At 34.3% G+C, this 15,443-nt stretch overlaps 1 protein-coding gene across 16 annotated transcripts in view; it reads right to left on the minus strand.

Annotated features, from left to right (window-relative positions):
• The window catches only part of PIBF1 (progesterone immunomodulatory binding factor 1), a 106,641-nt gene that overhangs the window by 4,185 nt on the left and 87,013 nt on the right, over positions 1 to 15,443 (minus strand). For 14 of the 16 annotated variants that reach the window (XM_021548014.3, XM_085594118.1, XM_085594080.1 and 11 more), the window contains one exon: positions 996 to 1,172. In XM_021548014.3, coding sequence (XP_021403689.2) covers positions 996 to 1,172 — 177 coding nt within the window. Of the gene's footprint in view, positions 1 to 995; positions 1,173 to 15,443 lie in introns of those variants that run through there. The other 2 variants (XM_085594129.1, XR_014958835.1) reach the window with 2 other exon arrangements.

The following is a 15,443-nucleotide window of genomic DNA, read 5'->3' on the forward strand; positions in this document are numbered from 1 at the left end:
TTCCTAAAAATTCCTAAAATCCCCCAATGTCCTCACATCATGTCCCAGAGATGCTACTGTTTCCTACACCCAGTGGCTGGTGTGCTACACTACAAACCCATATCATTTAAGACACTGTATGTTAAAGTCTCTACCAGGAAAAAAATAAGAAAGACAAAATGAGAAAAAAAAAAAAGATAAAAAAGAAATAAAGAGTTCTCTTTGGACCAAATCAGCACATATGCTATGCAATGTAGATACATCCAGTTCACCGCAGAGAAAGGTAGCATCATGAAGTTTGTAAATAAGAGTTGTGACTTGCTTTGTGATTCAGCATTGTAGTTTGGCTGTCTTGAATCTATCAGTTCAAACACAGTCATAGTCAGAAACTTCTAAACCATTTTCACGAAACTTTCCAATAGCAGAGGCATTAAATCTGAAGTGGGCCACTTCAAATATTAAAATTCAAGCTTTTAGTTTCTGAAGGAATAAAACAGGGTTTTATACTAGTTTTATAACATCAGGCTTCCTTAGCAACAGAAGCGATATCAACACTGGTGTTCTAGTTTTTATATATATTTAGATACACACATACACATTGATAAACATCAATTTAAGTATGCAGAAATATACCTATTTCCTCACTCCTGCTTCTCAATAGAGACATGCACAAATTCCACTTACATACAGTCATGGTAGATTTAAATTAGTATACATGGTCTGTGAATCCCTATAACTATTAAAATCTCGCTAGCCACTCAGTATTGTAATACAACAATGGTATTTTTTTTTTAAATACCTGGTTTGCTGTGGCTGTAAAATATAGAAAGAAACCAAATAGCTAAAAAACATCACACACTCTAATTTTTCTCCTCAACACTGACTGAGGAGACCTGAAATACATAAAGAGCTGAATTAATTGCACATCTCCCGGAAGGATGAATCCACATTTTTCTTTTTAAAAAGCGAGGAGAACCATCAGAAGTCTTTGCACTTACTCTTATCATAGTACTTACAAATAACGTTGGCTTAGGTGTAAATATATTTTCTTCTTCATGTTCTGGCAGCAGTTTTACCACAGGGATTGATTGTTTTCCAGTTGTACTTTTTACATCAATATGAGACTGAGGTAGATTTTGTTCACAGCGTTTACCATGTAGAGTAAAAATTAACTGCTTCATTTTGGCTAGTTCCTATAAAACCAAAAAAGAACAATGCTAAATTATTAAGTTAAATTAAATTTGAACCTATAAATATTTATTTGTTAATAATAAATTTATGTTCACCAAACATGGATCAGTAAATATAAAAAAGAATATATACTGCCTATAATTAATAAGATTACTACTTAAACCCTAGCAAAGTAAGAAAATAAAACAGGCACGTGGATTTACACAACTCAAATTCTGTCTTGCTTAAAGGCTATAAAAGAGAACATTTACTGTGTAGTAAGAAGCACATTATCTCTTTTAACTTAAACTTCCATTCCACTTGAATTCTTTTGCATTTATTTTTCAGACTAAGGGAGTGTACAAAACTAATTTGAATTACTGTGACAACTTGTACTTTTGAGCACTAGATCTTGCACAGAAATTTTATAAATACATTACTAGAAATATTTCTTTATATTCAGATTAGAAAATAAAAATCAATGAAGAACCTTTACAGGATGTACAGCAAAAAGAGGATCAGAATGGAAAAGAAGTTTTGTGAAAAATGAAAGTTCCAGTATGGAACAAGGAATGAGAACATATAGAAATGCAGCCTTTTTTTTGGATATCCTAGTAGTTTGCTTTGAAAACAATTTGAATTAAAAATGTAATCTTTTCTTAATACTTAAATCTTAAAACGGATTACTCAAAATGTACAGTAGTGTGATAAAGGAAAAAACATATAATTTTCTGACTTTACTGAACATCATTTGTCATCTTTCACCACACCTACCTTCTAACATTCCCCCTCCCCCCCATGTAAAAGGCATGATTACCATAAAATAAGTTACAGAATGTAAAGCATTGATTACTATTATTACTATTAGTAGTATTATTTAAAGCATTCATTATTGTAGAATTAGAAGAGCAAGATCAGTAGAAAAGCCTTTCAGTGTAACTTTTGAGACAATTTTACATGTTTTAAAATATTAATGTTTTGGTTTGCTTGCTTTTTACAAATGGTGTTGTCTTCAATAAGCAACTGTTACTGTATTAGCCTTATATATAATTAACATTCTGTCTCATCTCTCAGCCAGAAAAGGGTAATTTGTGTTTATAGCTGAATGACAAGTATTTGTTAAATCTTACCTATTTAATACCTGCTGGAAAATTACATTGATGCACTTTCTATTTTCACTGAATTATCAGTAATCAGTTAAAAAAAAACCCTCAGCCTTTTAAAATACTCCTGCCATATACCTTCTCTCTGTCCACTGCTGCCTTTTTCAAGAAACAAAGTCAAAAGAAACATGCTGAAGCCTTTAAATTGTGGTACAGTAACTCAGTTATATGAATGGAAGTTACACTCCACAGACCAGCTTTATCGAGTGTACAAATTGTTCTTGTATCTCAGTCATTTAATATTAACTATTTGCATAATTCAGCCATGTGTGGTGGCATGTTGAAACAGCATGACTGCAGAGCAGCTGTTTAAAAGGACTGCATAGCTGATGCCAACATGTCTTTCAAAGTTGTAAACTCTGCAAAGATGTTGCCAAAGCAACACATAGACAGAATTTTTTGATGAAAATAACTCAAGCAAGTATACAGCAAATAAATACACCATCACAGGAGATTAAATTGTACATAAACAATGTTTTGACATTAGCAAATGGTGTTCCTATACTTAAACTATGTTATTCTGTGGACCAAATAGTTGCACGTTTGAACATGGCAAAACCCAAAAACTGTCACACAGATTTATTTCAGAAACAGAGTTGAAACTTGTATGTGTAGGGTCAAATTCTCTTGTGTCAAGATCCACTTGGCAGTTTAAAGTCTTCTCTACTTAATAGAATCTGTGCTGTACTTGACAGCACTGTCTGTTTTCAGACTTGGAATAAGCTCTGGAGAGTCAGCTCTCACACAAGCTTCCCTTGTGACAGCAGGATTCTCTAATGTGAAGCTATAGGAAAGAATGACGGGGAGAGGGGATGAAAAATTAGTCCACAACAATGAAGCTATTTTGACATCACAGCCAAATTTATCAAGAGGATTTAGCTAAGGTTGTCTTTATATTTGTTTCAAACCCCCTCCTCATTTAGTAAGACAGACCTTAAGACACTTGGCAAAATAAATAGCACAAGAAACACTGAATCCAATAGAATTATTGGTATGTGTACTGCTAAACAAGGAAAGAAAATTGCCACAACATATTTGCAAGAGATTTGCTGTATTCAACACAGGAAAAACTGCAAACAAAACTCTGTCTTGAACTGCAGTAATTTTAACCATCTCTTCAGATTTCTGTACTCCTGAACACAATCTTAATTCTTACCTTCACTTTCAAGTTCCAAACAGTCATGAGTACCTGCTACTGCTGGCATGCTACCTTGATTCTGTAAGTATTATTTTCCAATCTTAAAATCCAGCAAGTTGGTCTAGAAAAGTAGCAAGGAAAAAGCAGCTCTGGAGATTGTACTTAGCAGAAATATGTGATTTGTTCCAGTGGGAACAAGACCTTGTGAAAGAAGGGGAAAACAGGTAGAGGGTTCAAAGGAGATGGTAAGAATCTTTTGTGGAGAAGGACATTTACTAGTTTCAGGATAAGCTAAGTAAAGGAAGATGTGAAGAGAAAAGGATGATTAAAATCCTTCTACTTTTTATTGTGTCAAGTCCATGTTTCTATGTCCAGGCAGAGCTGTGCAAATTGTTTACTTACAATATTCCTTGCAGTTACTCAGTGCACTGTAGAAAACAGTGATGCTAAAGTTTTGCATTTCTCAGTTTCTCTGGGGAAGTATTTGGTCTTTGCCATGCTGGCTCCTGGACATATAAGCATGCTACACAAGACACACATCACTGTGTTGAGGCTTCCAGGTCTGAGGACTTTGGCTTTGGACAGCCATACAGAAATCATTCTTGGGAGGATTATGAGTACCAACACCTCTGAGTGGATTCACCCAGCCCCTCCCTGGGTTGGCTTTACACCTTTGGTCTCACTGTCACAAACTACAGGAACACAAGCACCCACTCACCATTTACGCAACATTCTGTGGGGATGTGGCAGTGCAGATACATGAAAAACAATGCAGCTGGCAAAAAACGGTGGGTTAAGATGACACAAGGAAAAACGTAACCTGTGCAGCTGGCACAAAAACAGTGCTTACATACAATTAGTGTCACCCACACAAACAAGAATCAGGACTATATTATTAAATATTTTGCAAGTCTGCCCACAGCTACCCAATGAATTTTTTTTAAGGATGTTGCTCTGTGTACCAGCACAAGTCCAAAAATCAAAGTAATGAGCTATGTGACACATTAAGTGAGATTTCACTCAAACTTAGAACACCTAAATTGCTATATCTAAACATAAGTATCTAAACACGAGCTAATAATTGAATTTTCCATTATGGACAATGTAGCTTGGAAAGTGACTCCATTCAGAACTGGGCCACTATTGGTGTTGTAACACTAGTCTTGTTGATTAGGCTGCTGTTAACTATAAAGCACAGAAAGATACCTCACCACACACCCCTTCATTTTGATACCTAAATTTAGTTGTGATAAGCTGAATCCATTTCTCACCTCACACTCCTTATCATTTACTTTTCTCAGGCTTCTACTTTGCCTAAAACAACTTTCATCCTGAATAGCCAGTGTGCAATCATAATTCGCCTTGCACACAGATTTGAAGTATCAAATTAATTTTCTTAAAAGGAACTGTGTTTTTAGAACAAGCTCTCACACTACAGATTATCTACTTGGTCATTTTTCCAAAACATACAGAGATTCATACTTTAGAACAATCTAACATCCTGTGTTCCACTTATGGATATTAATTCATATTTAGTAAAGATTACTTGAACTATAAAAGAATACTTGAAAATTCTGCATACATAACCAGAAAAGGAGCTGGAATTCAAAGTAACTCATTAGAATGAATGGACTGAGAACACTGGGAGTGATATAGCAGAAGGTGAAGTAAGGTAACATGTATTGCATTGTAAATAGAAGAAACTACTTTCTCATTTCCATTTATATTTGGTAAGTTATGTCCAACAACCTTAGTTAAAAATAGCAAAAGCAATTTTGTATGCCAATATACAAGCAGAGAAGGAGATATAAAGGTTGGGCTCAATGATCTTGGAGATCTTTTCCAACTTTAGTGTTTCTATGACTCTTTATTAAGGTACAGACAAAGGATAGACAGCAGTCTTTTCCACAGTGTCCATTAATTAAAATGTTCTCTGGTTTGGCATATTTCCCAAATTCTACCTTGCTGATTTATTAGGCTAAATACTGGTGTTGTGGAACTAACTGAAAATCATCAGGCTTTAAAACTGTTAAAAGAACGAAACAAGTAGTGTAAGTAATTTTTAAAAGGTAAAATAAAAAAGGGTATTACCTACACATACTTCAGAAAATTCAGAGACTTTCTAATGATGTTTGAGCTTAAAGTAAAAGTAAAAATAAGCTGTAGTTTATTTAAAATAGATTTTATCTGTTATGGATAATTAAAATAGTACCTATTAAAATGGAGATTGAAGATCAGTTTTGGAATACAAAGGATAAAATTTGATTCCTTCAACCAGCAATGCAACTAGAAGATAAACAAATGCAAAAATAAGACATGCAGCCATATAAAATATAAATGTAGTTTGAGTTACAGATACTATAAAAGGAACTCTATTAACATTGGTTTTGATGTCCTTGATACATACTCAAACATACATGTACCCAAAGTGCAGTTTACGTCTTCCTAATTCAAAATGAATAGAATATTAGGTATTATAACAAAACCACAACTTACATTGTCATAGCAAAATGAAAAAGAACTGTCTCACGTGGGAAATGATTGAGGATTAAATAGGCGCTCTTTTATCATGTAACTGATGAAGTATGTGAAAGAAATGCCTACATTAATTACTGTAATCAAGTATAGTATCAAGATAGTAATTCCTTTTTTTTCAGTGGATTGTCAACAGATTTTTTTTTTCTTTCTGTTTCTGTCATGAAACTATAATCAAAGGAAGAAAGAATCCTCTGTGCGCACTCAAAAGCTTGTGCTAGCACTTAATATTATATTTCTGTATATATAGTTATAATAACTGTGTAAATTTATATAAGCAGTTAATGAGACATATCTATGTATATATCATGCTCTGGAAGCAGATGCAAAATAACAGTCTCAAGAAAAAGTAACTGGCTAACAGGAATCAATCACATACATGTCAATTCTTAGGTTCTTACAGCAAGGAAGTCTTGCATCTCAAATAATGTCCATACAATGATCCTGAAAAGAAGTGTTACGTAGATCAAACAGTTGGAACTCCTCAGTAAGAAGAGATATATACCTATCTGGTCTCAAGATAGCTCATTCTAATGGTAAATTAAATGGCTTTTTCATATCACTAAAATCTGACTCTTTCCTCATGCAGTAAAGCTGAAAGTTACTGGACTCAGGCAAATGTCCTCTAAAGCAAAAGCAACACTGATAATAGTATGTTCAGATAACTGAAACTGAAACTTTATCATGGCAAGTGGCATTTGACTTTTGGCTACATAAAAAAATCCTACATATAGGAATTCTATATGTAATTTAAAATTGCATATATTTATGAATTTAAAATTACAAACTTCACTTAGACTATAACTCCATTTTGAAGCAAGAACTCATATTGTGGAAGCTTAACAAGAGATTTCTGCCCTAGAAAATGTATCAGGTTCTGGCAGAACCACTGAATTTTGATGACTGACAAGTGTTCCCAGAGAAGAACACAGCATAAAAGAATAGCACAGAAAACCAATTTCACTGTCAAAATCAGATGAAGGATAAAACTAGAAGTCTTCTCCCTCAGGAATGCTGATCAAAAGTTAAGGTCTTTCAAAATTTGCGAGTCAAGCACTAAAGTGATGATTTTAGATGTGTATTCTCACTCCCAATCCTTAAGTCTCCTGTACTGTGAGAGCAAAGCATGTATGGTCAGGACCTCCTTTGGAAAGCTGGTATTCTTCAGTTTATCTGCCATATGGTCCCCATATGGTTAAACTACAACTCAAAATAAAATATGTATCCAGTCTGGAGTTTAGACTGCACACCCCCCATGCATGGAAGGGATTGAACAAAAAAGTCTTTTGCTTCACAAAAAGACTTTTAGTGCACCACGAGACCAGAGACTGGATTCTTCTCAATGTGGAAGCCACATAGTAGCTTGGAATGTAGCAGCCTGGTGACTATTATGGCTGCATTAATTTATAAAATAACATTAACAATAAAGCCAATAAATACATAAGAACATACATGTGAGGGAAGATAGCCATACTGGCATGAAAAACATATTCATGGCAAGTCAGTGCAATCTGTCTTCACATGCACGTTCCCTCTTAGTTATTCAGCTATTGTAGTCTTCAAACAAGTCTGCACAGGGAAAAACAGAGTTCAGAAATTGAAGCTAGAGGTTTATTAAAGAACCTTGATTTGAGAAACTTAAACCAGCATTTAATAATATTATATTCATTTAGTAGTCATTCTGTAAAGAGCATATTCCGGAATGATTTTTCAGTCTCTGGAGAATTAAAGTTCATGTTCAATATACGAATTTTCAAGAGAGGATTCAGAGAAAAAAATGAAGTTTTATACTTCCTGTATCTCCTTCTTGAGGAAAAATTATCCTAATCTGGAAAAAGGCAGGGCAGCTGACTTCACAGTTGGCTGTCTCAAGGTGTTCACTAGGATCAAGCTTAATGGGCATATCAGGTAATGGTAGAGAAAATACTAAGGATATTGCACACTACTAAGTCCTGTGCGGTTCCTTACTTGGATCCTTCTTAGACTTCTACTGTAACTCTTGTGATAGTAAAGGGATTTTAATAAGTTATATAATTTAATTCCTAATACTAAGGTGGACAGGGATCTTTGTGAGAGCTGTCATTGCAATGTGGCTTTGGAACATATGACAACTCTGACTGCAGTTTGGCTTTGGAATATGTGATTGGATATTTGGTTGGATTTCCTCACATGCATCTTGATATCTTCAGTAATAATATTTAAAGCTAGGCAAACTTGTTTGTCTGATCCCTTTATATTGCTGTTGGTGAGAAATTCAAAAGTATTATTAATTTTGCTTATTTTAAATGAGATTATGATAAATCACACCATAATGGTGCCTGTTTCTTTCTTCTGACTGCAAATCCCTAGATGATTTTCAGGTGTAGTTACCTACACAATATATTTTAAATTAGGCAAGGTCCATCTCTGCCACTTAGTCACTTAACAAGTGACTTCTCAGATGATCTTTACACTGGCAGTACTCTTTGACAGCACTGGAATTCACCAGTTAAAATGGAGGTAAACAAACAAAGCTTACTGTATGGATTCTTGGCATAAACATATTTCTACACAACAACAGACTAGATGACTGAAACAGAACCTGGTTCTACCTTTCAACATATGCAATGACTTGCATAGAGCACTTTGAAGTTTGAGTATGGTACTCAAACTTTGGAGTGCACTAGAGAAAGGAGACATATGTGTCATTATCAAGGAATGAGACTCTCAAGCAAAAGTAGTACCTACAATGTCTCCTCTTCAGGAGTGCTGAGAATTCACACAAAGAACTGTAACTGTCCTTCAGAGGTTTTATTTCTGCTGGAGAAGATAGGCTATAGCCTGGAATGAATTATCAGTTCCCTTTTTTGGCTGGAAGTGATAAAAAGACCAACACCATTAACATGAATTCACAACACTGGACAGTAACAGCCATTAATGATGACAAGTTGTGAAACAGGAGGAAGACATTGCAGAAACACCATTTTGACATGACAGCAAAATGAAGCAAATGGTCAGCCAGTCCATTCCCTTATTCAAGACTGCAGACAGATAGGAAGCAGTGGCACAAGGGGTGCAAACTCAGCTTCAACAGTGGAACCCCCTGAGCTTGGGCCTACCAGAAGTAGAATCTACATCCATAACAGAGCTCAAAGAAGATTTTAACAACCGCCTATGAAATCAAGAAAACATCACAAATCATTGTTCAATCCTTCAAGTAAGGCAGAGTGTATTTAACATAGTCACATCCTAATTGCAGCTGTGCTGGAAATACAAGAACTCAGCAAGAATTTCAGTGTGAGAATTGCACATATGGTCATCTAAGGCACACGGATACACACTGTAAAGCTGGAAACTGGAACAGTATGAAATGTCCTGATCAAACAAATGAAGTTGATAACTGGGTTGTGGAAAGATGCACCATATGCAGGATGTTGATAGCTTCTCTGCACTACACTTCATTCACTAGTTCTCTATATCCCAGTGCATATAAAAACCTTAAAATGAACTGACAGATCTGTGACTATATGGTTTTACAAACTACTTCCAGTTTTATAAGGTGAACACATTAGAACTGTGACAACAATAAAATGTTCCAGTCACTGCAGAGAACAGCTTCTATCTTTACAGATACATCAAAATATTTGCTGATTTCAGCTGTATCTTAAATTTGTTCTTAACACTTTAACTTATGAACAAAAATAAGAAATAATTTGTTTCATAATTCAGAACTAGTATATCTAATTGTTAAGGTTTTTTTACTTTCACAATACTTTTGTATTGTGGATCAGAAATATATTTGTAATTGTAACTAGGACTAATTCTCCAAATACTTTTTTTTTAATCTGACCCATTGTGACATTCATTTACTCAACATTTAATAAAAAATTTGCTTTCTTGAGTAAGTTCACCTAACAAGAAATGGATGCTAACATGCTAATGTATTAAAACAGCCTTATTTTCATACATCATTATGTAGAAGTTACAGTATTTTCTGAGATGGTAATATTCTAGTTTAATTCTCCCTGTTTTTGCTATTTCTTACAGAATATTTAAATTCACTTTCCACTTCGTAATAGTCAATTGCAAAAATAAAATTTTTACACAGCTGGATATGCAGTAGAATAAGACAGAAATAACCAATCCAGGAAAAAAAGAATATAACATGGGATACATGTTGAGAAAATCTGAACAATTTCAGATTAATCAACAATTAACAATTTCTTGTTTAAAAGTTGATCCCTTCAATTGAAAACCATATAATTTAAAATACACATGCCAATTCCATCCCATAATATATATATATATATATATATATATGTTGCATTTTGCCTATGAAACCTCCTATTTAGTATACAACTGCTTACTGTATAGCCCTGTGAATAGAAAGATAATTCTTGCAAGAATATATATGAAAAATAGTAACGCATTCTGAATAATACAGCTCAAATAAAAGAATCAGTGCTATTAAGTCCTTCCTCTTACTAAATTCAGTACTATTTGGAATTCAATTTTTATTAAAGCTTGACAGCAACAAAATAGATAACAAAAAGATGAGAACTACTGCTTAAGAGCATATTTTTCTTTGTAATAAATGAGCCAGAAGCTCCTCTACACTCATTTAGCTATGTAAATGTCACTTTGTTTCTCCAAGCTTAAAGCTGAGAATAGCTCTGGGGCTTACTTGTGATGCAGAAATGTTCCTGTAATCTACTTAGAAAACATGCAGAACATTAATAGAAACTAGAATCTTGGAACATAAACGTAGCATAAGAAAAATGATAATTACTCTGTGGCTTAACATTTAAAAAGAGAGCTATGCATTGTACATCAGCACTTTTTAAAATATAAAACAAGTTGGAGCACATAGTTGAGCAGGAAGTCGTTCACTTTAGAAACACAAATAATTTTGACATTATCGTGTACAATCTTTTTACACAGAAAAGAAGGGAAGAGGCAGAGATAGAGATTGTTTGAAGGCACCTGTTACCAATCACATCTTTTCATTCGTGTCTTCCCAACCCCTGCAGATAGCCCTTCCTTCCCCTCTCCCCAACAAAGCAGTTTTCTCCTTTTATCCACTAAGCTTCCATCCCTGATTAAACACGTACTGCCCTCCCCCTTACGACTCCAAAGCTTTTTATGAGCGTCTGAACTTCTCTCCATGTCTGTTTTTTTGCAGATGGCAGCTGTTGCTACTCTCCAGGTTCCTAAATCCAACATATTGGCTTTCTGTCCTAGGTTATTCCTAGTCAATCTTCTTCAGCATAACTTAATTACAGCTAAGGATAGTATTAGCCAGACTTTAAAGTATGACTAATAATGAAATGCTGAAAACTCATCTGGAATTCTCAAGGTCATTGCTGAGATGGAATTAAAATCTGGGCACAGAAAATTTATTAGTGAGGGGTAGTCCCCAAAGGCAACATGAAAAACAACCCTGGTAATATAGAGTGGAATGGTCAAAGTAAGGTAAAGCAGAGATACTTCAGGACACCTTGCATTTCCACAAAAGAGGAAAAAAAGAATAAAAACATCTGACTTTTCTTTCACTCTTGTGGGAAAAAACCCAGGATAACTATTGAGAAGTACCAGGATTTTGTGCAGGATACTGACATAAGATGAATGCAAGAACAGAGACTACTGGATTCTCAAACACTGTAAACGTTAAAATTTTGGAACAATGTCATGGAATTCTGAAATTCATGTGGCCAAGTTTCACATCTAACATTCATAAGCATTTATCTAAATCCTTGGAAACCTTAGCCTGATAATTTATAGATGCTCTGAAAAAATGCTTAGAGCCCTTCACAAACTATGCATATCCTAGTATGACTAATTAGTAACTGTTTTTCCTCTTGATCACATGGACTCTCTTCAATCTTAAACACATTTGGAAAATGCATTTGGCAACCGTTTATAAAAAACTAAAAAATAAGTCAGATTTTTACATTTTAAAGATAATTAAATAACTATTTTCTGTTCTTAACTTATGCTGCACAATATTGCCTTACACTTATCTCCTTTTCTTGCATTCCACCACACCTTGTGTTTGCTAGGACAAAATAAACTAGACCTTTAATCTCACTCACTTAAGACCTCCAGCCTGTTGTGAAATTTATCTTCTTTTCCCCCAAAAAATATTATATAAAAAAATACAAAATATCCATCCTACAGATAAAGTAAAAACTTTTTTCAATTTACATTTTAAGTTTTTAAGAGTTAATCTTTAAGAGACTGGCAGGACATTGGAAAGTGGCCTTTTTCAGGAGACACTGATTAAAAAAATGAATGCAAATTCTCAGAATGATACAAAGTGAAAATGTAATTGCTTGTGAAACTGCTTCCAAAATGCAATCAGCTTCTATGTAAGAAGATGACTAAGAGAAGAGAGTTAATTTGTGTCTAGTTAGGAAAAATAAACACTAAGGAGATTTTCTTTTCAGGCTTTTGAACTGAGACATGCAAGAAAAAAAAATGGCTGTAAGATATTGCACTAGGACACATGAACTCAAGCTCTTTCACAAAAAAGGGAGTTTTGGACAAAGCACTATTTCTTTTGTGTATTCTGTAGCATAAGTTAAGGCAATATTGTGTAGTATGAATTAAGAACAGAAAATAGTTATTTCATGATCTTTTTGTCCAAAACTGAGTTGGACAAAAAGCACTATTTATTTTATTTCTATTATTGCTTCTGCAAAACAGGGATAGTAATAGTTTTCTGTTTAACTTGAGGGCATAATATTTGTGAGACAGGTGTTCAGCTACAGTAGTGAAGACCACAGAGAAATTCAGTTAATAAATAGGATTATTTTGACATATTGATAAGAAACTGTGAAAACCTGGGAACGGGAAAGAGTAACATGATTTTAAAAGAAAAGCATTAGGTTTACTCATAAATGGTGAGTTACACATCACACTTGGAATGCTTCTCACCTGCCAATTGGAAAGTAAGCCCAACATAATTGCTCAGGCAATTAGCATTTTAATGTTAATCTGGTAGACTATTTTCAGCACGAACAGCTCACTAAGAATTTTTTATTCTTTAATATGTTTTAAATAGAATAAAAGCTTGCAATAGTTAACCAAAATAAATTTGAACCTGATCTAATTGAAGATTCCTACCAATTCACGTACACATATTTAGACAGACTTAACACTCAATTTGAGTGACACAACCATTTCCTGACATAAGCTAAATGGATTTAAGTAAACAAATAGCAATCAAACTCCATGTGTCTGTAGCCATTTAACTGATTGATATCAACCAGGTTTATTTAAGCTACTACTACATGTTTTCTACTTTGTCCCCTAGCAGACAGCCGGAGCCTGGTTTCTGGTTGCTACCTTCACTTGAAGAGCTTTGGCACAGTAACACATGAATGTGTCAATAAGGCAGGTGACTAGTTCAGCAAGTATACATTCTATCACTTGTATGCACAGCTGCTAATGTACAGTGAGTGCACAGATGTGTAAAGCAGACAAAATATCAGCAGGTTGTCATATCTTCTTACCTGTTGTATAATATTCATGGACTGATAATGAATCATGTCTGCATAAACAATTGCATTGCAGGAAATTAATGGTTATTGTAAACAGCCTGAATTTGCAGAATTTATGTCATAAATGTTACCCTTCTAATTCTTATGACAATTATTTCATAGTATTAGTTTACTTTTTTAGGTTAAAAATTACTGTATTGCCAGACTGCATCACATACAGGTGATTTCAAGCAGTTAAAAAAATAGTGTAAATGAAGTCCTTTGTATTCATACAAACAGAAACTGATCTTAGGCCTTGATGAACACCTGTTAAAGTCTTCTATTAGTGCCTCTTACACCACTGCCTCATTTTTTGTTTTAAGGTCTCCTACAGTATTTCTATTTCAAACATAAAAAGAACTCCATTTATTCTACTTGCTTTTTTCCCCCCCAAAACCCAGTGGATTATGAACTTCATATAAATAATATATACCCCAGCTAGTTAATTTTCAAGACTTTAGAACTCGGTTTCTACACTCTGTTTGAACTGGAAAAGCTAAAATAGATTTAATTGTGCACATTATGAGTTTTATTTATTATGACACATCTGCATCTTAAATTTCTGAAGAAATAGTACAATGCTATACATCAAAGCATAGCAAATTTATAACCTCTTAAATGTAACCTCAGGAAATTATTACTAAAACTTCTTGCCAAACATCTGAGTGCTGACAGACTGCCCTTCCAAGTTTTCATCTGAAGTTTAAAAGCCAATGGATAAAGTCTAGAATTGCACTTCTGATGTTACAATATATTAACAAATGCATCAAGCATGAAAGGCAATGCAATTGCCAGGATCACAGAGCTCACTGTAAATATTTCTTTTAGTCAAAGGCCGACTGTTGGAAAGAAAAAAAAACCCAAACCAACAAACTAGATAAAAGGAATTATTATGTATCTTCCCCAAAAAGATTTAGTGGATTCATCCCACTTAACCTTAGCACTCAGAGAACAGAGAACTGCATTTTCAGTGCCTTTAAGTTACATGCCCACTATATGCACAAAAGGATAACGTTTGGATGCAGATAAAGGATAGCACAGAAGCTGATGTTCTATACAGTTTTGGACACAAAATGCCTTCTTTATCACAGGTAAGTAATATTTACATATAAATATTTTTACTTGCTTTTTTTTTTTCTTTGCTGGACTCTTTCCAAAGATTATTCAAACTGCTAACTTAACAGACAGCAATAGACTTTGTAGGGCTTTTTTTTTTTTTTTTCTGGCCAGGTTAGGTTTTTGTTTAGTGATCAGAATGGTCCTACTGCATCATTAGAAGTGTGTCAGAGCTGGTGAAACAAGAGGAGGGAGGAGGAGAATCAGGAGCAAAGGGGTAAGGTAGTGTTATTGCTATTGGGTCACTCAGGCATGATGTATAATTTAATTTGGATTTATTCTTTGAAGAAACATCTTTCATACTTGTTTTTCCTTGACTATACGAAGACAAGTGGGCAATAAGTTTCAAAGATGGGGCCAGGTCATGCAGTTAATTAGTTAGTGGGAAGAATCAAAAGTACAAGTTGCTGTTGGTGTGGTTTGGTTATTCGAGTTAAGAGTGTCAACAGTGTAAAGTTCAGCTGATTAAAACGAGAATAGAGACTACAAATAATAATGCAAAAAAAAATCTGCAGATCTGAAATATCCCTTTTAAAAAAAAACTCCACACTATTTACTGGAAGATTATTAACGGGAGACCCCATTGTTCCTCCAAACAATATTTTATGCTTTTCTGGTGGATCTAGAAAAGCAATTAAATAATACCTTGACAAAACAAAGAAGATATCTTATTCAAAAATAAACTGAAAAACCTGGCTGCATTCTCTTGCTGTCTTGCACTAAGGGGTGTACAAATGGCATCAGAATACTATGTACCCCAAACCCTTCTGAGAAAGGTCCCTCAGAGAAGACAAAATGCACTGGGAAGGCTTTATTATGAAC

The sequence above is a fragment of the Lonchura striata genome, chromosome 1 (assembly GCF_050655825.1).
Source record: "Lonchura striata isolate lonStrDom1 chromosome 1, ASM5065582v1, whole genome shotgun sequence".
NCBI lineage: Eukaryota > Metazoa > Chordata > Aves > Passeriformes > Estrildidae > Lonchura > Lonchura striata.